Below are 25,112 nucleotides of genomic sequence, written 5' to 3'. Positions count from 1 at the left end.
GATAGGTTTTTACAACAATTGACAATGGTTTCATGGTCATCACTAGACTTCATCCAGATTTTAATCCAATTTAAATGTCACCATCTGCCATGGTGGGATTCGAACCCAGGTCCCCGGAACATTACCCTGGGTCTCTGGATTACTAGTCCAGTGACAATATTATGGCACCACTGCCTCCCCCGTGTTAATTAAAATCACATTACGGAAAAGCCCATTAGGCCCAATTGGTCTATGCTGGTGTTTAAACCCAACCGAACCTTCTCCCGTCCCTCTTTTTTTAACCTCTTTGCACGGTGGCACAGTGGTTAACACTGCTGCCTCACAATGGCAGGGACATGGGTTCCATTCCTGGCTTGGGTCACTGTCTGTGTGGGGTTTGCACATTCTCCCCGTGTCTGCGTGGGTTTCCTCCGGGTGCTCCGGTTTCCTCCCACACTCCAAAGATGTGCGGGTCAGGTTGATTGGCCACGCTAAATTGCCACTTAGTGTCAGGGGGACTAGTAGGGTAAATATGTGGGATTGTGGTCAGTGCAAACTTGATGGGCCGAATGGCCTCCTTCTGCACTGTAGGCATTCTATGATTCTAACCCCATCAGCATATCCATCTATTCCTTTCTCACTCATCTGCTTATCTATTTTCCTGACTTTATATTCATTTACCATTGCTGTTCTCGAGCAGGGATTCAAAGAGCTTGTTAGCATCTGAGGTCACAAAGGCAAAATGCCAAGTTTTTTCTGAAAGAGCTAGTGGATTAGTTTTAAACTTTAACTTGAATAAATCCTTCTTTGCAAGGATTCTGTCTTTCCTGGGAAGCTTATCAAAATTGCTTTTATTACTTCAGAAGAAGATCCATAAAACGGATGATGGCAAAATAAAGTAGTAATTTATTGGCGGGAGTAAGTACGTCAACATTTTGTTTGAGTGTCTTCCCAGGAAAATATAACTAGCTCACTAGCCACCTTGTTAATCTCATACAAGTGAAATTCGATATATTTGATTGGATTATGAAATCAGTTCAAAACACGACACCAACATGACTAATTTCCGAACATGCCAAAAAGGGGAAAGTAGAAATGCTGAATGCTGAGTAGGAAATGCTGGAAATACACAGCAGTCCATTCAGAGCACATTGCAGCATTAAAACACTTAGTTCATCAAGATGACATTGTGTGAAAAGAAGAAAATGGCACGGAATACTTTGATACCTCGATGTTTTGAGAGGAGACTCTATTATAATTTTATTTATTAGTGTCACAAGTAGGCTTACATTAACACTGCAATGAAGTTACTGTGAAAATCCCCTAGTCGCCACACTCCAGCGCTTGTTTGGGTACACTGAGGGAGAATTTAGCACGGTCAATGCACCTAGCCAACACGTCTTTCAGAGGGGGAGGAGGGGGGGAGACTGGAGCACCCGGAGGAAACCCACGCAGACATGGGAAAATGTGCAGACTTTGCACAGACAGTGACCCAAGCCGGGAATCGAACCCGGGTCCCTACTGCTATGAGGCAGCAGTGCTAACCACTGTGCCACCGTCACTGAACTAGTAATCCAGAAATCCAGGGTAATGCTCTGAGGACCCAGGTTCAAATCCCACCACAGCAGGTGTTGAAATTTTAATTCAATAAAAATCTGGAATTAAAAGTTTAGCGATGACCAAGGAACTATTGCCGATTGTTGTAAAAACCCATCTAGTTCACTAATGTCCTTTAGGGAAGGAAATCTGCTGTCCTTACCCTGTCAGGTCTACATGTGACTTTAAATCTGCAATGCGGTTGACTCTTGAAATGCCCTCTGAAATGATCTAGCAAGCCACTCAGTTCAAGGGCAATTAAGGATGGGCAATTAAATACCGGCCCAGCCAGCCGCATCCCATGAATTAATTTTAAAAACCATAATTGGGAAGAAAAGGTGGGCAAAAAGGAAATTGGAAGACAGTAAACGAGGATCACCAGGAAAATGTGCAAAATACATGAACAAAGAATCAGCCAATGTACTTTTTTTGCAGCCTTAAGAAGGCTTTAGTTTCAATGCTGGAAAGAGATTAAAGGCAGAATTTTCCAATTCCACCTGCCACAGGAATCGTATTGGGCGGGGCATGTATCATGCAAAGGCCCTTTGACCTCGGGTGGGGTTTTCTGGCTTTGGGGTGAGCACGGCCAGAGAATCCTGCTCTAATTGTTGTATACTCAGTCTTTGAGCTCTATCCTGTATAATAACTCGCCCCAGGACTTCAGGAACAGTACTTCATTATACTGATGAATATTGTTACAGACACTGGCTTTCATGTGTAAAACAACCGCCTTTCAATATCCAAGCCATTCTACCTATCTATTTTACTTCATTGTGAAGCTGTTTCACTTGCTTTTCTTCCCCCTTTCTATTGTAGATTTAGGAGCTGTGCATTTTCACTCTGCGGTTAATTCTAAAACTTAAAGATTGACTTCTGGGCCGAAGTTCTCTGGCCATTCCCACCCCGCTGCTGCCGCCAGTGAGTACTGAGAATTTGGTGCTCAGTCAAATGTTCGTTCACCGCAGCGGGACCAGAGAATCCAGCTGGCATGAACAATCAGAGAATCTACCCATGGTATCCTCCTTCACCTTTAAGAAATTTGATGTGGAAATGTCGGCGTTGGACTGGGGTGGGCACAGTAAGAAGTCTCACAACACCAGGTTAAAGTCCAACAAGTTTACTTGGAATCACGAGCTTTCGGAGCGCTGCTCCTTCATCAGGTGAGTGGAGAGGTAGGTTTCACAAACGCAGCATATATAGACAAAGACACAATTGCCAGATAATGGTTGGAATGCGAGGCTTGCAACCATTTGCATTCCAACCATTAATTTGCAGTTGTGTCTTTGTCTATACATATTGTCTTTTGTGTTTGTGAAACCTACCTCTCCACTCACCTGATGAAGGAGCAGTGCTCCGAACGCTCGTGACTCCAAATAAACCTTTTGGACTTTAACCTGGTGTTGTGAGACTTCTTACTGTAAGAAATTTAACGTGGTAGCAGACGATAGTCGCCTAAAGATGAAGGAGGAGTTTTTTAAAACGTGAGACGTTCCAACTGGATAGTTCTTAACAGCCTTTTGGCTAAGATCAAGCATCAGATCGAGCCCAAGATGAGGTGCAATGGGGGGGGAATTTTCCATCCTGCCCGCCACGGGAATCGTAGCGGGGGGGGGGGGGGGGGGGGGGGCGGACCATGCAAAGGTCCGTTGACCTCAGGTGGGATTTTCCAGTTTGGGGGGCAAGCACAGCTGGAAAATCCCGCCTAATGTCTTATCTTGTCAGCTTGGATTTTGTTTGTCACTCTTGTAGAGACCATGAATTGGATTCAGTTTGAACTTGGCTTTTGGAGCAAACAAGGAGATGGATTTGCCTCTCCCCTGTCCACTCTGAGCACTGGCTTTGTAACTTTTAGAATGGAGTAAAACTTTTTTTAAAAACTGTATAGCTTTTAACTCTACAATCCCCAGCAGCAAGTTTATTTTTATACATGTGAAACATCCATTCAACAAATAATCAATGCCTTTTTAAAGGGGCACTTCCATGTTATTGTAAAGAAAAATGAAATCTTTGATGGAAACTTAAATATCTATTTACATTCTTTTATGAACAACAAATTAATGAATGATCAGATTTAATCCCTTAAAGATGTGCTGAAATTTAAACAAAATTACACAAACTTATCAAAATTAAATTGAAATGTTGTTTTGGGGGATGCACAAGTCATTACCCAATGAGCGTGCTCACTTGTCGATAATTTATACAAATAACGGCCGGATTAAATAACGGCTGGAATTCTTCCGTCTCACACATCCCGCTGCAGCTGCCAGCGAGAACGGAGAATTTGGCACTCCGCCAAATCGCCATTCACAGCAGCGGGGCTGGAGGATCCCAGCCACGGGCGGGGCTGGAGAATCCCAGCCAACATCTTAATGCCCTTTTACACACCTGTATTCCATCCCATACGTATCTCTCTCTATTCCCATGCTATTAAACCCATTATCTGCAATGTGACCAGCTGTTTCATTTGACGAAGGATCTTCTCAGTTAAGGTTGTCTTGGTTTTGTTTCGCAGCTAGTCAGTCGAAAAGACAAAGCCACGTTTGAGAAGTTGGATTATTTGGTGACTAAAGAAGACAACTACAAGAGAATGCGCGAATTCATCAGCAGCTTGAGGATGGTTCCCTGCATCCCTTACTTGGGTAAGTCCTCCTTCTCTTTGACTAATAAAGGAAGTACGTTCAGCTGCTAACTGATATCTTGCAAAGTGACTCCAGCTGCCAGTAACAAGGGTAGATAATGTGGAACACATGCCACATTTTGAAGTGTTGCCATTGCAAATGTCAGGCTGGTGATGCAGACTGCAGTCATGTCTGGTGCTGAGAGAGTCATCTCTTCTTTGTCTTGGGTCTCTTGATCATCATTTCTACCAGATACAACTGAATGCTTTTCATCGGAAGTGAAGGTTTTGTTCTACAACAATAATAAAAAAGGAATGCTTTAAGAAAATGAAATGTTTAACCTCAAGTTTGTTGCTACAAAATTCCAGCCAATCTGTGATTTTATTTGACACGAATAATGCTGTTATGTTGACTGGATACCGTGTCGTGGTAGCTTGGGGCACCATTTGTTGTTAGTTTTTTCTCCCGTTGGACTTGCTTACCGGGCAGGGGTGTCACAAATGACTGACTGCAGATGTTTGAAGGGATTATTTCCAGTCGCCTCAGTGCTTGATGGAATGCTTGGCCAGGGCTTCAGGTTTCTGACTTGCACCTTGACCTGTTACTTGTCAATAAGATGGCTATAATGTAAAAAATCAAAGATTCCAGCCTGAAATCTCATTGTGAAGGTAACCGGCAAAATATGTCAGAGAATCCTCCCTGAACTCCATTTCAATTAATGTATTTTTATTTTGCTAACTTAGTTGATGTGCGCGATGTAAGCAAATGAACCAGCCTCTCAAATTTCAGCCGCAACCCAGTTTTATTAAGCAATAAATGGTCGGTCTGATTGAGGACTGCACATGGCTCTTTGCAACAGCTGCAAAGCGGATAATTTCAAAACTACCTTTAACCTTTTGAACCTGTTGCGACCTGTAAGCTTCATACGTTTCAGATCAAGGGGATTTCCAGGCTGTGCACAGTAACGTACCAGGGCACAGTTGGTAGTGCCCCTGCCTCTTAACCAAGAACTCCAGGTTTGAGTTCCACCCCAGGACTTGATGGCCAAGGAAGGCTGAGGGATCCTGTGTGTGTGTTGCCCTGTTTGCTTCAGTCTACGCAACGACTTCATTTTAAAGATATTTCTGCCCATGCGCAATTACATTTAAATGCTAGACTATAGGGATTGGCTAACTCTGCTAAGCGGAACAATTAGAGCTAACTTGACTACATGTAGAATCAGAAGGCATGACGGATTAGCTAAAATTGACTGCATTCCTGAAGGGTACACAATGCAGACAAACAACAGCTTCCCATAACAGCAGCTGCGAGGATTGTTTTTTTAGATGGAGACAGCATGCGAAAAACTTCCAATAACAAGATAAGGGTTGAAATATATTTTGATTTTAGAGTGTGAGTTCAGTTCAGTTCTTAGATTCCGCTTATTTCAGTACATGTTTTTTTTGTAGAGGACCTGGTCGAGAAGCCAACCTCTAAGCTCGCTTTCTGTTTCTCTCATGTTAATTCTTCAAGTTTTTTTTCAATAAAAGAAAACCATTTTAAAGCTCATACCAGCGCTGTCCTCTCGTCTCTTCAACTTAATGAATGGCCCCAACAAAGGTGCATTCATAACGTGGCCAAAGAGGTTGAGTGTCAGCCTGCAAAATCCTTCCAAACACACGCCAATGGTGGACGGGGAAAATGGGAGAGATTCCTGGTTAACCATATGACGGAAAGAATGGCGGAGCCTCTACCATCAGTGTCCATAGCTGCAGATTGCAACATGCATGGCAACGCATTGTCCTTCACCATAAAAACTGAACTGATAACACTGCAGGTCTCCATGCACTGGTTGGGATCGACAACAGAAATAAGTCCTCAAATTAACAGTGCCCTTTGTTCCACATCACAACCTTTTGACTTTTAAATGGAAGAGGTCGGTGGTTTCATGCACAAGGTGTCCTTGTGCAGGAATCGCAAGGAGTTGGTTTGCAGCTGCAGCAGGTAATTAAGAGGGCAAATGGAATTTTGTCCTTTATTGCTAGAGGGATGGAGTTTAAAAACAGCGAGGTTATGTTGCAGATGTATAAGGTGCTGGTGAGGCCACACCTGGAGTACTGTGTACAGTTTTGGTCTCCTTACTTGAGAAAGGATATACTGGCACTGGAGAGGGTGCAGAGGAGATTCACTGGGTTGATTCCAGAGTTGAGAGGATTGGCTTATAAGGAGAGACTGAGTAGACTGGGGCTATACTCATTGGAATTCAGAAGAGTGAGGGGAGATCTTATAGAAACACATAAGATTATGAAGGGAATAGATAAGATAGAAGCAGGGAAGTTGTTTCCACTGGTTGGTGAAACTAGAACTAGGGGGCATAGCCTCAAAATAAGGGGAAGCAGATTTAGGACTGAGTTGAGGAGGAACTTCTTCACACAAAGGGTTGTGAATCTGTGGAATTCCCTGCCCAGTGAAGCAGTTGAGGCTACCTCATTGAATGTTTTTAAGGCAAAGATAGATACATTTTTGAACAGTAAAGGAATTAAGGGTTATGGTGAGCGGGCGGGTAAGTGGAGCTGAGTCCACGAAAAGATCAGCCATGATCTTATCGAATGGCGGAGCAGGTTCGAGGGGCCAGATGGCCTACTCCTGCTCCTAGTTCTTATGTCCCTATGTTTGTAGAAGGAAGTGGATTAATCGTGGAAGTGGTTGCAAAACAATACAGAAAAGGGAAATCGGAATCTCTACTTTGGTTAAAGTATGACCATTGAACATAGGTCAAAGATTCAAGCTGCCAAAAGGCTAATTGAGAATGAATTGCAGAAAGTTCTTCACACACGAGCGCTGAATGTAGATGGGGCAGACGGCAAAATCATTGGGATAATTTAGGAGGCGGTCGCACGTGACGATTGCAGTAAGATTTAGTGAGGGGAAAAACTGCACTGGAAATTGAACATAAAGAGCAGAGTGTGGCAGGAATGCATGGCCAATCATTCGGCACCTAAAGAGAGAGTGCAACTTTGTGTCACCTTGGACAGATGCTAGCTAGCTGTCAATCATTTCCCTCCACCCCTTTGTTCAGAGGTGCAGACTCCTTCATCTGAATTCTGCACAGAAGGTCTACATCCAATGTACGATACCTGTTTGGACCACTCAGTTTTGCAGTTGAGACTCTGCCCAAATTGATATTCACAGTTGTAGTCTGTTCCCAGCCAGTACTCTCCGAACACATTAGCTGTCCCGACGATAGAGGAAGAGAGAGTAAATTAGGCCCCAGAACGTGAACAGCCCACTGTCTGTAGCTGGACTCGGCTTCGCTGTCATGAAGTAAAATTGACAAATTGGATGAGTGGAAACCTGAACTCTTATTTTTATGTTGTGGCTGCTACTAAATTCTCCGCTGGTCCATGTGCTTAAATCCTTTAGTGGCAGTTCTGACAGGAGGGCTTGCAAGCTGCATCTGATTAATTTTGTGTTGCACTTAGCCGATGATTCTAGACAGACTGTGTCTAAGAACTTTATTTGAACCACTCTTTTAAATTTTCAAAACTGAAGCAGACTTTGATTTTCCAATGCTGTCTGCAATCCAAAGGGAGGCGTTTGGGCACAACCTCAACAATGACTTGACTTTGCTTCATTTCGCAACAGAAGACATAGGAAGTCTCGAACCGCATGCATTCAGTCGCTCCTCCCCGAATAGTACTTGTCTAATTTTATTTCAGACAGATGCAAGCTCCTGTCTCTAATTTCCCTTGATTACCATTTCAGTATGCGTCAAATCAATGTCTTCCCGGCTCACGTACATGTCCTTTCATTTCTTTCATTTATTTATTAGTGTCACAAGTGGGCTTATGCAATGAAGTTACGATGAAAATCCCCTGGTCTCACATTGATTCTTGCAGGTCTGTCTGGTCATCAGCATTCATTAATTTGAATATTTCAATCATGTCTTCCCACACTCGTCTCTTTGCCAGTGAGAAACATTCTGGCTCATCGAGTCTATCTCATGTGTTGTTCTCCGGTGCCCATAGTATTTTTTTCCCCCAACTTGGCTAGATCTCTCCTGCGGTGTAGCTTGTAGAACTGTGCACAAAACTCCAGCTGTGGCCAGTGGTCTATATCATGACAGCATTATTTCCTTTGATCTATACTTGCCTGTTTTTATACAACCTAACATCCCATTAGTTTCTTTGACAGCAGCCAGATATTGGCCTGACGTCTTGAGGGATCTATCAACCGTTGAGTTACAGATTAATAAAAGGTAGCGTCCCAGGAGTAGTTACATGTATTTTTCCTGTAAACTAGACTTTGCTCTAATGAAAGGCAATCCTGGTCTTCTCTTCAGTGGTGTCCCTTTGGGGTTGGGTTTACTTGCATCCGTGGCTCAGGTCGGGAGGTGCTGAGGCTGAAGCGAGAAGTGTTTATTGTTTTAGAAAAGCCTGCCACTGATATCTTGTGTCACTTGGTCTAGATTGCTTCCAAGTGCGCCGAGGTTAATTGTAAGAAGTAGCACAAAATGGAAAAGAGAGGATTTGACTTGCTTCTGCTTGGAGGAAGTTGACTTTTTTTTCTTTCAAATGCATTTGTGTGTGGGGCGGCACAGTGGTTAGCACTGCTGCCTCACAGTGCCAGGGACCCAGGTTCGATTCCCAGCTTGGGTTACTCTCTGTGTATGGAGTCTGCACGTTCTCCCCGTGTCTGCGTGGGTTTCCTCTGGGCGCTCCTCTGGGTTTCCTCCTACAGTCCGAAAGACGTGCTGGTGAGGTGCATTGGCTGTGCTAAATTCTCCCTCAGTGTACCCGAACAGGTGCCAGAGTGTGGCGACTAGGGGATTTTCACAGTAACTTCATTGCAATGTTGATGTAGGTCTACTTATGACAATAATAAAGATAAACTTTAAAAATAAATTTTAAAATATCTTTTAAAAGCCTGTCTCATTAACCTGGAGCTGTGGGGTTGGGGGCGGGGGGGGGGGGAAGGTGGTTGGCAAAGCAGTAATGTTAGTGATTAGATGTTCGAGAACAGTAATGTAGGTTATTGATTTTATGCACGGGTCAAATCCAATAGTTGACATGATAATTGTTCCCGCTATCGGGGATGTACTGCTGAGGATGTATAAGGCTCTGGTCAGACCCCATTTGGAATATTTTGAGCAGTTTAGGGCCCCATACCTAAGGAAGGATGTGCTGGCCTTGGAGGGGGTCCACAGGAGGTTCACAAGAATAATCCCAGGAATGAAGGATTTGCCATATGGAGCGGTTGACGAGTCTGGGTCCATGCTCAATGGAGTTTAGAAGGAATGAGGGGGGGATCTAATTGAGACTCTCAGAATACTGAGAGGCCTGGATAGAGTAGACATGGAGGTGATGTTTCCACTGGTGGGAGAGATTAGAACTTGAGGGCACAACCTCAGAGCGAAGGGACACTCCTTTAACACTGAGATGAGGGGGAATTTCTTCAGCCAGAGGATGGTGAATCTGTGGAACTCATTGCCACAGAGGGCTCTGGAGGCCAGGTCATTGAGTGTCTTTAAGACAGAAATAGGTAGGTTCTTGATCAATAAGGGGAAAAGGCAGGAGAATGTGGATGAGAATCATATCAGCCGTGATTGAATGGCGGGGCAGATTCGATAGGCCGACTGCCCTAATTCTGCTCCTATATCCTATATCTTATGGTCTTAATGAGATCTTTGGGTACTTTGTGGTGAAATCTTCAAAATTGGTCCTCTATTAACTGCTTATTGATTTTGTGGCTATTGATCAGATGTACCAGAATGGCTGCTGTGTGTCGACAGGTTGGTTACTGCACTTCCAAAGTCATAGAATCATAGAATCCTACAGTGCAGAAGGAGACCAAATGGCCCATCGAGTCTGCACCGACCACAAACCCACCCAGTCCCTAACCCCATGCATTTACCCTAGCTAGTCCCCCTGACACTAAGGAGCAATTTAGCATGGCCAATGCACCTAACCCGCACATCTTTCAGATGGATGGAAACCGGAGCACCCGGAGGAAACCCACGCAGACACGGGGAGAACGTGCAAACTCCGCACAGACAGTGACCCAAGTCGGGAATCGAACCCGGGTCCCTGGCGCTGTGGGGCAGCAGTGCTAACCACTGTGCCACCGTGCCGCCTTATCTGTAGTGTGAAGGATTTTGGATGTCGGTGAGGTCTATTCCGATTCACTTTCTTCTTTCTCTCTCAATTCAAATTGAATATGGATATTGCATTGAAAATGAGGCTGTTCAATGTCTCACCATCTGATCAGTCAATATATTGACAGTAAATATGGGCCTAAGTTTATGTAAATGGATGTGTTTTGAATGTGTTAAAATTGAGCCTATATCTCTGCTGTGAAGGTCACTCCGATATAGAAGCAACAACTGTTGGCATTTATAATTAGACTTTTGTGAAATCTAGTAAGAAATATATTTTAATATACTGTGTACACAGAATAAATTGGGATTCCTTTAAGGTTTCATTTCATAGAATCATGGAATCTCCACAGTGCAGAAGGAAGCCATTTGGCCCACCGAGTCCGCACCGACTAGAATCCCACCCAGTCCCTATTCCCGCAACCCCACACATTTACCCTGCTAATCCCCTTGACACTAGGGTCAATTTAGTATAGCCAATCAACCTAACCCGCACATCTTTGGACTGTGGGAGGAAACCAGAGCACCCGGAGGAAACCCACGCAGACACTGGGAGAATGTGCTAACTCCACACAGTCAGTGACCCGAGGCCGGAATTGAACCTGAGTCCCTGGCGCTGAGAGACAGCAATGCTAACCACTATGCCACCCCAGCAAGACATTATTTTGAGAAGTTTATTATATTAAGTATATATAGTTATATGCGTTTAAAAACCACCTTTACTGTGCACTTTCTCACAAAAGTCAAATGTTTGCTTATTTTGTGTGGGGAGAGAGCCAGTGTTAATAATCGATTGGACCCCCTCTCCCCTCCATTCCATCCAAGACTATGTGAATCAAAGGGTCTTCATTCATTAAAGCTTGTCTGCCCCATGTGTACAATCTCTCACTAAAGCAGGTGAATTGACTTGGAGTCAATACACTGTATCTAATACTAGATATAATGCTTTTCTCAGCTTTGTTCAAGACCAGATCAAAACTGGCACTATTGTGATTTCAACCACCATCTGCAAGTTCCTCTCCAAGCCGCTCACCATCCTGACTTGGAAATGTATCGTTCCTTCGCAGTCGCTGGGTCAGAATCCTGGAATTCCCTCCTTAACGGCATTGTGGGTCAACCCACAGCACGTGGACTGCAGCGATTCAAGAAGGCAGCTCACCACCACCTTCTCAAGGGTAACTAGGGATGGGCAATGAATGCTGGCCAGCCAGAGATGCCCATATCCCATGATTGAATTTTTAAAAAATGGCCTTGAAGCAGTAGGCTGATGCAACATGTTGCTTGCCAAGTTGCTTATTTCCTTCTCAGCCCAGTACTGTACACCACTTCCTATTCATAAGTTGTAATTATTCATAATATCAGTTGGTTCTTTTATTAGAGATGTTTGCAATTTGAGTCTGCCGTGAATCTTGCACTCTCTATGTTGTAAACATAGTTACAATCTACCGCGTACAATGAAGCAAACTTTCCCTTGGTAAAAGTTGACAAATAAATAAACACCTTGATGTATGTCCTTTGACCATCATGGACAATGGGATGCTATTGTGTGCCTACAATCATTGTGTAGTCTTATTATGGGTGTGACTAAAAATGGAGACATCTTTTGGCAACTGGGGAGGCGATGGCCTAGTGGTATTATCACTAGACTATTAATCCAGAAACTCAGCTAATGTTCTGGGGACCCAGGTTCAAATCCCACTACAGCAGATCATAGAATCATAGAAACCCTACAGTGCAGAAACAGGCCATTCGGCCCATCGAGTCTGCACTGACCACAATCCCACCCAGGTCCTACTCCCATATCCCTACACATATTACCCACTAATCCCTCTAACCTACGCACCCCAGGACACTAAGGGGCAATTTTAGCATGGCTAATCAACCTAACCCGCACATCTTTGATGTGAAATTTGAATTCAATAAAAAAGAAATCTGGAATTACGAATCTACCAATGACCACAAAACCATTGTTGATTGTCAGAAAAACCCATTTGGTTCGTTAATGTCCTTCAGGAAAAGAAATCTGCCGTCCTTACCCAGGCTGGCCTACGTGTGACTCCAGAGCCACAGCAATGTGGTTGACACTCATCTGTCCTCCAAGGGCAACTAGAGATGGCAATAAATGCTGGTCTGCCAGCGACGCCCATGTCCCATGAATCAATTAAAAAGAAGCTTTTAAAAATTTATTTCATGGGATATGCATTTCACTGGCTGGGCCAGCATTCATTGTCCATCCCTAATTGTCCTTGAGGGGGCAATGAAGAGTTAACCACATTGTTGTGAGTCTGGAAACGCATGTCAGCCAGATACATGGGAACACCACCACCTGCAAGTTCCCCTCCAAGCCACTCACCATCCTGACTTGGAAATGTATCGCCGTTCCTTTGCAGTCGCTGGGTCAAAACCTTAGAATTCTCTCCCTAACGGCATTGTGGGTCAACCCACAGACCATGGACTGCAGCGATTCAAGAAGGCGCCTCGCCACCACCTTCTCAAGAGCAAGTAGGGATGGGCAATAAACGCTGGCCAGCCAGTGACACCCATGTCCCACGAATAAATAGAAAAAAAAATTCCTACAGTGCAGAAAGAGGCCAGTTGGCCCATTGAGCCTGCACTGACGTCAATCCCACCCAGGCCTTATCCCCCTGACCCCATGTATTTCGTCTGACACCAAAGGACAATTGAGTAGGGCCAATCCACCTAACCTACACATCTTTGGATTTCAAGTGCTTCAGCCTGCTTTAGTAATATGGCAGCGGTTTGATGGGCCTGGCCACATCTGTGTCACCACCACTTGAAGGGTTTAATTGTGACTAAATTGCAGAGTTCTTCATGGAAGCCACATTTCAAAGCAACGGAAAAAAAGGATGTCGATTGAATCTAAAGTTGCTGCCTTCAAAGGAAAATGTTTTCTCTTTCTCGAAAATGAGCCGTTAAACATTTTTTTCAATGCTCACCATTCTGTCTGAAAATGCAAAGCCAAGGAGTAAATATTTCCATGTTTACATTCTGACTCACAGCATTGGAGACTGCTCCACATTTCTGTAAATGTTTCGACTAGCCTGCCATCAATCGGAACAGACCTTTCGTACCTCAGTAGTGAAGATTCTAAGCAAAGACTTGAGCTACCTGTGCTATTGGCGTTCTTTGGCCATACATAAATCCACAGCTGGATTCGGAAGCCCAGTCAAATATCTGGGAAAATTCCAGCTGTAGAACTGTAATTCAAGCCATGTTCCGATAATTAGCATCTGATGAGCTTTGACTTTGCTGCACTTTGTTAAGTCATTTCTATTTACCTTAGCTCAGAAATACTGCTATTTCATAAACTGAAATCATTCCCTTTAGCTGTATCCTACACCGAGCCCCCATTCTGAAACCGTTTTATCGGCAGAAGCCGTCAAAAGTTACCGACCGATTTAAAGCAAGTACAGAGGTGAATCCATCTGGAGCCAATGTTTCACAGTGCATTGGGCAGCACAGTGGTTAGCACTGCTGTCTCACAGCACCAGGGACCTGGGTTCGATTCCCGGCTCAGGTCACCGTCTGTGCGGAGTTTGCACATTCTCCCCGCGTCTGCGTGGGTTTTCCTCCGGGTGCTCCGGTTTCCTCCCACAGTCCCAAAGACGAGCTGGCTAGGTGCATTGGCCATGCTAAATTCTCCCTCAGTGCTGGTCAGCGGTATTAGGTAGGAGTTCAGGTGTTTCTCGCGTGTCGGTGCAGACTCAATGGGCCGAAGGGCCTCTTCTGCACTGTATGATTCTATGGGCATTTGTACAGCAGCAAGATCTGCATTAGGGAAGACAGAATGATGCCATTTGTACTCAAGATGGGGATTTTGCAACAGCGGGCATAATGTGGTCATGTTTCCTTTCTAAAAATATGCTAAACCTCAAGTGATTCAGATGAGCAAACATTTTGGCTATTTGCAAGGAAACTTTTAAATTAAACATTTTTCTTTTAGTCACCTCTGAGACTTACCTTCTTATTTCATGGATGTTTCTTTCCCCTCTTGGGCTCTTTTCCCTGATATCCCAGACTTCATGCTGTAAATGGAGGGAATTGCTTCACGGAATGCTAAGTTTAACTTCTTCCTATAGAATGCCAATTTTGAATGAAAAGGTCATGTTTAGTTTGGACTCTGTTTCCAGCACTTATTTCTCGATCACAAATAGGCAGTTTGAAGAATCCAGCGTTGTTCGTTCTGTTGGTCATTACAACGCCTGCCCATGCACTCAGCGACCAGGCTGGGTTCTGGCTTCTAAAATTGAGTGAGCTACTCAATAACCACTGCCCCCTGTGTGTGAAAGTATCTGTCCTGAATGGAGTAGGGATATAGAATCATAGAATCCATGCAGTGCAGAAGGAGGCCATTCAGCCCACTGAACCTGAACCAGCAACAATCCTATCCCCGTAACCCCACGTATTCATCCCCCTGACACTAAGGGGCAATTTAGCATGGCCAATCCACCTAACCCGCACATCTTTGGACATCTGTTTGTTATCATTCTACCTAGGAATCCGCAAATCCTGGTTTTAAAAAAAAACCTTCCAAATCTCTCTCCCTCCATTTTGCGGAACATCCAATGTCACTTTTTCTCTTTACAAAGGTTGTATTTTTGGGATTCTGCTCTCTGCCGTGTCTCGTTCCTTTCTGAAGGAGAGTGACCTTCTCCCAAGTTTATAATGTTGCTGCTGTGGGTTTGGACCAGAGATATGTGAAAGAATTTCTTGTGTGACTTTGCATTCCAATGGATGTAAGATGTATCGTAACGTAATTATAACCCTGGTTACTGCATACAAAATTGGGCTACAAGGCTATGGGCCAAGTGCTAGTAGATGGGATTTGGCGTTTCTTGCGTGTCAGATACTTGCTATAGAGATTTCTCTATCTCTTTGGCAAGTATCTGCAGGTTGCCTCCCAGTAGGCCCGTAAAGATTTTCCAACGTTGCTGAGAATATAAAGGTTTTGAAGGAAATAAAGTATCGCCAGGTACAGTAATTTGAATTTGAAGAGGACTTATTCTTAGATGCTGCCAGACCCGTTGAGGTTTTCCAGAGTCCTCTGTTCTTGTTTCAGATTCCAGCATCTGTGGTATTCTGCTTATTTTCCTATTTGTGTTCTTTAAATGATACCTGTCATCTTTCATGTAATGATTATTCTCAACCAAAGTTATTTTGTTTCTTGTACTACTTTCTTACCTTTTCCTTCTGCTTGATCGCTAAGCATCAGCCAGCAAGCTGATGATATGTGACTCGATGCTGAAACTTCCTCATCGGAGTCTAACACCTTCTCGAACCGCGGGGCAGAATTTTCCAGTCCCGCCCGCCACAGAGATCGTAATGGGCGGGACCTGGACCATGCAAAGGTCTGTTGACCTCGGGCGGGATTTTCTGGTCTTGGGGTGAGCACGGTCGGAAATTTCGGCCCTCGGATGCCGCAGCTTTCTAGCCAGCGGGGAAACGTCCACCTAAGTATCTCATGGTGTCAACTGAGAACATGGACTGAACTCTGTTAACGCTCTGCACCAGAGATCCCTACGGAGAGATGTTTTGCAATCACTGGACACCAAAAAGCAGAACATCTCACAGTCTTTCAAGTGGGGTGGGTGCATCTGTTTGTCATTTTGCAAAGACGTGAGTAACCAGTCTGGCTGTGGAAACTACTGACTTTGTGCTTCTGTCTGTTGCTTGGAAGGTTTTTGTGGCCGTGATTCTCTTCAACAGCTATTTAAGGCCATCATAGACAATGCTGTTTTGAAGATCCAATGTAAATAAGGAAAGGCTGTAGAAATGACCTGGTGAATGTTGCCTATCTCGGCCTGTTTGTGACTCTGAATCAGTCGCTACACGTGGGTTCCAGGGACAAGTGATAACCAACAGGATGTCTCTACTCCATTCAGGGTGGATAGCAGGCTGCTACACACTACCGTGATAAAACCTGATGTCTTCTTAGCCAGTAACGCTATTTATTGGTCTGTTCATTGGAAGGTCTGTGGATCATCACCAGCTGTTTTATATCTGACACCAAGAATTATAAATCTATCCATCAACTCTGCATCTGGTGGAGGTTATGTTCCAATTGACAATTCATTCATACCACTGTCACCATCCACTGAAAAGCACAGCTGAGTTCAAGTCAAGAATGTAGGCAGCAAGCAATTACTGGAGCATAACGTGTTTATTTCCTGAGAAAGTGATTGACTTGCTGAAGAGACACATGTGGCATGAATGGGTGGCACGGTAGCACAGTGGTTAGCACTGCTGCTTCACAGCTCCAGGGACCCGGGTTCGAATCCCGGCTCGGGTCACTGTCTGTGTGGAGTTTGCACATTCTCCCTGTGTCGGCGTGGGTTTTCTCTGGGTGCTCCGGTTTCCTCCCACAGTCCAACGATGTGCGGGCTAGGTTGATTGGCCATTCTAAATTGCCCCTTAGTGTCCCGGGATGCATAGGTTAGAGGGATTAGTGGGTAAAATATGTGGGGATATGGGGATAGGGCCTGGGTGAGATTGTGGTCGGTGCAGACTCGATGGGCCGAATGGCCTCTTTCTGCACTGTAGGATTCTATGAATGTAGACCAAACTGTATGCACATAGTGAATGAAACCGTAATCCTCATGTCTCTTTATGGCTGTAAGAAGTGGACATGTCTCTGCATGTTATATAATCATGGAACCCCTACAGTGCCGAAGGAGGCCATTCGGCCCATCGAATCTGCACCGACCACAGTCCCACCCAGGCCCTATCCCCTTAAACCACGTATTTACCCTGATAGTCTGCCTGACACTGTGGGTCAATTTACTGTGGCCAATCAACCTAACCTGCATATCTTTGGACTTTGGGAGGAAACCGGTGCATTCGGAGGAAACCCACGCAGTTATGGGGAGAATGTGCAAACTCCGTACAGACAGTCACCCTAAGCCAGAATTGAATCTGGGTCTGTGGCGCTGTGAGGCAGCAGTGCTAACCACGGTGCCACCATGCTGCTTAATGTCAATTAAGATCTTTCACTCCCACAGCCATTGCACCTCTAAGGGTCAAGTGACAAAGGCAAGAGTGGCGAAGGCTTTTGAAAGCATGCAGAAGATTCATGAAAAAGGTCTCAGGGTTGAGGGACTTTCAGTTGTGTGATAGTTTGGAGAGCTGATGTGCTTCTCCTTGGATTCCTTGGAGTCCAAAAGATGTGCAGGTTAGGTGGATTGGCAATGCTAAATTGCCCTTAGTGTCTCAAGATGTGTAAGTTGGGGAGATTAGCAGGATAAGTGCATGCAGTTACAGGGATAGTATGGGAGTGGGGGGTGGGCCTGGGTAGGATGCTCCCTTGGAAGAGTTGGTAGACTGGATGGGCTGAACGGCCTCCTTCTGCACTTTAGGGACTCTGATTTTATGAGAAGAGAAGATTGAGAGGTTCGAGGTTTGATACAAGTGCTCAACATCATGAGAAGTCTCGACAAAAATGCACAGAGTGGAACAGTTTCCTGTTGGCAGACAGGTCGAGAACATTGACTTTAAGGCGGTTAGGAAAAGAATAAGATGGCGACATGAGGAAAATGTTTTGCGTATCAAATGGTTGGGGTGTGGAATGCACTGCCTGAGTGTGTGGTGGAGGCAGATTCAATCTGAGCTTTCTAACGGCCATTGGATGTGCATCTAAATTGGATGTGCAACCAAAGTGGAACATACAGGGTAAATGGTAGGACTCTGAAGAGTGCAGTTGAACAGAGGGATCTGGGAATACAGGTACAGAATTCCCTAAAAGTGATGTCACAGGTGGATAGGGTTGTAAAGAATGCCTTTGGTACATTGGCCTTCATAAATCGGAGTATCGAGTATAAAAGTTGGAGTGTTATGGTAAGGTTATATAAGGCATTGGTGAGGCCGAATTTGGAGTATTGTGTACAGTTTTGGTCACCTAATTACAGAAAGGATGTAAATAAGGTTGAAAGAGTGCAGAGAAGGTTCACAAGGATGTTGCCGGGACTTGAGAAGATGAGTTACAGAGAGAGATTGAATAGGTTGGGACTTTATTCCCTGGAGCGTAGAAGAATGAGGGGAGATTTGATAGAGGTGTATAAGATTTTGATGGGTATAGATAGAGTGAATGCAAGCAGGCTTTTTCCACTGAGGCTCGGGGAGAAAAGAACCAGAGGGCATGGGTTAAGGGTGAAAGGAGAAAAGTTTAAAGGTAATATTAAGGGGGGCTTCTTCATGCAGAGAGTGGTGGGAGTGTGGAATGAGCTGCCGGATAAAGTGGTAAATGCGGGGTCAATTTTAACATTTAAGAAAAACTTGGACGGGTTCATGGATGAGAGGGGTGTGGAGGGATATGGTCCAAGTGCAGGTCAGCGGGACTAGGCAAAAAATGGTTCGGCACAGACAAGAAGGGCCAAAAGGCCTGTTTGTGAGCTGTAATTTTCTATGGTTCTAAGAGAAAACAACCAACCGGAAGGCTCCAGGGAAAGGGTGGGCAATGGGATTAGTTGAGTTGCTGTTGCAGAGAGCCAGGATGGACTCAATGGGCTGAATGGCCTTCTCCGGTGCTGCAACCATTCTGTGATCTCCATCACTTGAGTTCTGACTGCATGGCTGGAGCTCAATACTACGAAGACACACACTCAAAGCCTGGACATCGTGAAAATGTTTGATGATGGGGCTACCCCAAGATGAACAATTTCTCCTCGCCGAAGGAAAGAGAGCAAACTCCTCCGTGGTGGAGAGTTCAATCGTTTTGGAAAGAAAATCTGAAGATCCATGCCATGTTGAAATGGTACAGAAGAATAGAAAACTGCCAAACAGACTAACTCAAAATCGGAATTCATCTTTACTGCGAGATTGCACCTCCCTCAGGAATAAATTGGACAACAGTCAAGGCAAGTGACTGTCTGTGGAGTAAATCGTCTCCTTTGTTGAGCAAGGAAGGATAACGCTGCTGATTTTTGAAGTCAGATCATTGTCTACTGCACTATAGTACACCAGCACATCACTGCATTCGAAAAGATGGTTTGGGGGGATGGGGAAATCAATATTTGATAAGGAATGCATGTTGGCCTGGAAATTCAGTGTTGTAGCATCAACATATAACAGCCTGAGCACTGGGGACCCACAGCACCAAGGACCAGAGTTAGATTCCGGCCTTGGGCGACTGTGTGGGGAGTTTGCACGTTCTCCTCATGTCTGTGTGGGTCTCCTCTGGGTGGTCCGATTTCCTCCCACACTCCAAAGATGTGCGGGCTAGGTTGATTGACCATGATAAATTGCCGCTTAGAGTCAGGGGGATTAGCAGGGTAAGTACATGGGTTACAGGGTTAGGGCCCGGGGGGCGGGCGGGGGGGGGGGGGGTGGTTGTTGATGGTGCAGGCTCGATGGGCCGAATGGCCTCCTCCTATGATTCTAAGCTACCCTTTCAAATACCGTAGGTGGCATTGTGACATGGTTCAGTCAGCCGTTACTGTAAACATAGCTGTTGGACAAATTTGATCCCGGTAGTTGCTTGCGGTCTCGAAAGGTTTGAAAAATGCGGTGAGGCATGCCAAAAACAAGTTGTAGATATCCTGCAAACTAGTGCGCTCTCCAATTACCCTCAACTTCCCTGGCAAGCTGCTTGCCGTTTGTTACATGATTTGGGTCAGTGGGACTGTTTTTTTGTGTGTAGCTTTTCAGTGTTTTGACTTGTGCTGAGTGTTGTTTTTCTCTGCTTTGTGTAATTGGTGGTTCATCCCTCACATGTGGTTCTTATTGTTGAGGAGGTTTTGTTTCTTGCGAGGGCCATTTGTTTCAACTGCTCTGGAATGCCATTATTGCTCTTTGGAAAGTCCCAGCAGGCCAGCTTTCAAACCAGGGAAGTCGTATTAATTTACAGGAGCTTTGCTCCGTTCCCGCATTAGCTCTGTTGGCTTTTCCTGTTTTCTACTGCTGAATGTGTCTCTGCTGCAATTTATTCTGTTCAGTGGGCTCTTTTTACTTTAAGGCTTGCGCAGTCCATATTTATTAACATCAACGTTGTTGTGTTGGTGGCTGATTGTTGCTATGGCATCAGGGTCATGGTCATTTGCCGTGCATTGTTAATACAGTAAACTTTGTGTTATCCAGGACACGCTAGTAACCGGAATACAAAAATAACCGGAATTTGAAATTCCCCGAATACAAAAAGCCACTTCACCAACCAGAAGGGAAGGAATTACAAAGTTATCCAGAACCCATGCCATTTGATTGATAAGTGGAACTCTCAGTCAATTGGGCATTTTTGATTAACTGGCACAACCCATTCCCACATGTGCTGGATAATCAGGATTTTACCATACTTAGTTTGCCTGTACAAAGTTCACTAAATTGTCACTGCACAAATGTGTATTTGAACATCATCTGAGCCATCACTTTCTTTTCCTGGAAGTCATTGTTCCAAACTAGGGTATTATAGTTTGAGGATGCACTTGGAATATAGTGTTCAATTCTGGTCGCCACACTACCAGAAGGATGTGGAGGCTTTAAAGAGGGTACAGAAACGATTTACCAGGAGGTTGCCTGGTATGGAGGGCATTAGCTATGAGGAGAAGTTGGAGAAACTTGGTTTGTTCTCACTGGAAGGATGGAGGTTGAAGGGCAACCTGATAGAAGTCTACAAGATTATGAGAGGCATGGACAGAGTGGATAGTCAGAAGCTTTTTCCCAGGGTGGAAGAATCAATTACTAGGGGGCACAGCTTTAAAGTGCGAGGGGCAAGGTTTAAAGGAGATGTACGAGGCAGATTTTTTACACAGAGGGTGATGAGTGCCTGGAACCCGTTGCCGGGGGAGGTAGTGGAAGCAGATACGATAGTGACTTTTAAGGGGCGTCTTGAAAAATACATGAATAGGATGGGAATAGAGGGATATGATCCCCGGAAGGGTAGGGGGTTTTAGTTAAGTTGGGCAGCATGGTCGGTGCAGGCTTGGAGGGCCGAAGGGCCTGTTCCTGTGCTATAATTTTCTTTGTTCTTTGATAAGAGGTAAATCTTTTGGACTGAGGTGAGGAGAAATTTCTTCACCCAGAGACTGGTGAATGTGTGGAATTCACTACCACAGAAAGTAGTTGAGGACAAAATGTTGTCTGATTTCAAAAAGAAATTAGCTCTTGGGGCTAAAGGCATCAAGGGGCGACACGTTGGCAGAGTGGTTGACACTGCTGCCTCTCTGCTCCAGGGACGCAGGTTCGATTTTAGGTGACTGTCTCTATGGAGTTTGCACGTTCTCCTCGTGTCTGTGTGGGTTTCCTCCAGGTGCTCCGGTTTCCTCCCACAGTTCAAAGATATACAGGTTAGGTGGATTGGCCATGCTAAATTGTCCCTTAGTGGCCCAAGATGTGTAGTTTAGGGAGATTAATGGGGTAAATGCATGGGGTTATGACGATATGGTGGGGCTGGGAACGATGCTCTTTCGGAGAGTCGGTGCACACTTGATGGGCCAAATGGCCTCCTTCTGCACTGTATAGATTCTATGATTCCATGATATGGGGGGGAAGGGGGGGGATCAGGATATTATGATGATCATATGGATGATCATCAGGCCGTACAGTGGCACAGTGGTTCGCACTGCTGCCTCTTAGCGCCAGGGACCGGGTTCGATTTCCGGCTTGGGTCACTGTCTGTGCGGAGTCTGCACGTTCTCCCTGTGTCTGCGTGGGTTTTTTCCGGGTGCACCGGTTTCCTCCCACAGTCCAAAGATGTGAAGGTTAGGTGGATTAGCCATGCAAAATTGCCCCTTGGTGTCAGGGGGACTAGCTCGGGTAAATGGATGGGGTTAGAGCCTGGGTGGGATTGTTGTCGGTGCAGACCCGATGGGCCAAATGGCCTCCTTTTGCACTGTAGGATTCTATGGATAAGTCTATGGATCCATGATAATGAATGATGGGATGGAGCAGGCTTAAAGGGCCGAATGGTCTACTCCTGCTTCTAGTTTCTATGTTGCTATGTTAAAATTTGAAAAAAAAGTATCTGGCAACAAGGAAAAATGTTGTTTGTTGCTCATGCAAGATTTGTGTAAACATGAATACAAAGCATTCTGAATGCAAAGCAAAGATGAAACTCCCACTTAAAACGTTCGATTAAGTTTCAAATCACAATCGCTGTTGTTGTGGAGATGTGCTTATCTCGAATAGTGATTTTTAAACCTTGGGCATCTAAGAGCAGACATTTTCAAACCAGCACACTAAAAAGGATGACTGGAAATCACAGGCAAAAATGAGGGGCAACAGATCAGCTAGATAGTCAACATCTTTTCACAAAGGTAGGGGAGTCTAAAACTAGGGGGCATAGGTTTAAGGTGAGAGGGGAGAGATACAAAAGGGTCCAGAGGGGCAATTTCTTCACACAGAAGGGGGTGAGTGTCTGGAATGAGCTGCTCGAGGCAGGTACAATTTTGTCTTTTAAAAAGCATTTAGACAATTACATGGGGAAGATGGGTATAGAGGGATATGGGCCAAATGTGGGCAATTGCGGCGAGCTTAGCGATTACAAAAAGGGCGGCATGGACAAGTTGGGCCGAAGGGCCTATTTCCATACTGTAAACCTCTATGACTCTCAAACAAATGGCTGCCTCAGTTTGCATTACCCGGCAGTTCACATTTAACTTTATTGAGATGTGGATGCCAGGTCGAGACTATAAACCCCTGAGGAATGTGGAAGACCCTATCTCCCGTACCATTAACAATGCATTAAGACAAGCACCTGAGATTCAACTGTTAGAGATGGAACATCAGGAGACAATGGCTCAGGTAACGTTGCAGATACGAGCTGATCAAGCTACTTTTCGAAAGACACGAACAACTTCTGCTCTCTCCCCCCCCCCCCCCGCCCCCGCGGTAGAGAGAGAGGTCACATGACCAGCAAACCATTTTGTCTGAAAGGGATTTTTGCAGGAGGATTGATGGTGAGATGCTGAAGCTGTTGAACTTTGTTCCCTGTCTACATCGTCACTGGGCAACTTTGAGGTGTGCCTAATGCAAGCAGAAAGCTTTTCAAACCAAAATTCTGCTCACTGTCACTGACCCCAATGGAACAGCCAAATTAACTGGTTGCAACTTTAAATTGAAGCATCTGACACTAACTCCCCCAGCCCCGACTGGGAAGCTGGCTGTCAATTTGTGCTTCATAATGTTCTTCTCAAACACCTTGGAACGCAAGTCAAAGGTGCTGTGTAAATGCAGGTTGTTGTCGGGGCCGGATCGATGCTTAAAGTTTATTTATTAGTGTCACAAGTAGGCTTACATTAACACTGCAATGAGGTTACTGTGAAAACTCCTTAGTCGCCACACTCCGGCCCCTGTTTGGGTACTCTGAGGGAGAATTTAGCATGGCCACGCCACCTAACCAGCATGTCTTTTGGACTGTGGGAGGAAACCCACGCAGACTCGGGGAGAACGTACAAACTCCACACTGACAGTGACCCAAGCTGGGAATCGAACCCGGGTCCCTGGCGCTGTGAGGCAGCAGTGCTAACTACTGTGCCACCGTGCCACAGCTACTATGATGGTCATTCTCATTCTACATTCTCGCCCCATTCTACATTTACTCTTGTATACATGGTGGCAAGAACAAGTAAATGATTTTTGGATTAAATGCAGTCCACTTGGCTGGTGGATGAATATGGATAACATTCTTGCATTCAGTGGGCCCATTTACACTGCAGTCTTAACCCTTGCTTTCCACTCTTCAGCAGTGTTACAGTTCCACTGTACATCTGGGGGTCTGACGCGATGTGACATATCTCTGTGGTCCGACAATGGATCAGGTGTACGTCCAAGTTTTGTCAAACCTGGGCAAAAGTAGCCACAGGTTTCTTTTCGAGTGCATATTGATTCGTGAGTTAAAGTATTCCGCCATGTCGGTGTCATACTGAACTATTACCAATGTAACTGCAGAAAGTGGAGCTTTATGAAGCTGGTACTGGTAGCTACAGTGTCAATCCAGCATTTCGCATGCAAACTCACTCAGTTATTCTGACACTCAAGTTAAAGTTTATTTGTCAGTGTCACGAGTCGGCTTACATTAACACTGCAATGAAGGTACTGTGAAAATCCCCTAGTCGCCACACTCCGGCGCCTGTTCAGGTACACTGAGGGAGAATTTAGCATGGCCAATGCACCTAACCAGCACGTCTTTTGGACTGTGGGAGGAAACCGGAGGAAACCCACACAGACACGGGGAGAACGTGCAGACTCCGCACAGACAGTGACCCAAGCCGGGAATCGAACCTGGGTCCCTGACGCTGTGAGGCAGCAGCGCTAACCACTGTGTCACCGTGCCGGCCCACTGCAAATCGACTTTCTGCAATTGGATCGGTCCCACATGTTTAGTGTAAATAACACTAGCAAATGTACTTTAAGTATGTTTATTGTGGCAGTTAAAGAGTATATCGGAACTGTCGAGACAATGTTGCAAAAGGTAAAACTTTCTGCCAATAGCACTTGGTTCTATTAACTCTACAATGAAGGCTCAAAATTGGTATCACAAACTGTATTTTACATATTGTTACAGTTAGTAAGACAGAGAAAAGATGTACACAAAAGAATGCAGTAGAAATACTATAATAAAGTAACTGCATAAATAAAAAGGGTGTTGCAGCCCCTCCTTTACCCCCAGAGATGATGTTTATTTCACCTGTTTAAGATTCTTCAATAGACACGAGATAGGAAACAAGGAATTAGTATACACACACACACACACACACACACACAATCACTCCCATTGTCTTGCGTTTTCGAGCTGTAATGTCAATATTTCTGTTGATCTCCCTTGCCCCCCCCCCCCCCCC

The 25,112-nt window shown here is 45.0% G+C and overlaps 1 protein-coding gene across 4 annotated transcripts in view; it reads left to right on the top strand.

Moving 5' to 3' along the window:
• Positions 1 to 25,112, top strand: part of ralgps1 (Ral GEF with PH domain and SH3 binding motif 1) — a 758,896-nt gene that overhangs the window by 293,078 nt on the left and 440,706 nt on the right. For all 4 annotated transcript variants that reach the window (XM_078226428.1, XM_078226430.1, XM_078226431.1 and 1 more), the window contains one exon: positions 4,088 to 4,214. In XM_078226428.1, coding sequence (XP_078082554.1) covers positions 4,088 to 4,214 — 127 coding nt within the window. The remainder of the gene's footprint in view (positions 1 to 4,087; positions 4,215 to 25,112) is intronic.

Source organism: Mustelus asterias, chromosome 13, assembly GCF_964213995.1.
Source record: "Mustelus asterias chromosome 13, sMusAst1.hap1.1, whole genome shotgun sequence".
NCBI classification, from domain to species: Eukaryota; Metazoa; Chordata; class Chondrichthyes; order Carcharhiniformes; family Triakidae; genus Mustelus; species Mustelus asterias.
This window is presented reverse-complemented; position numbering and strand designations above follow the sequence as displayed.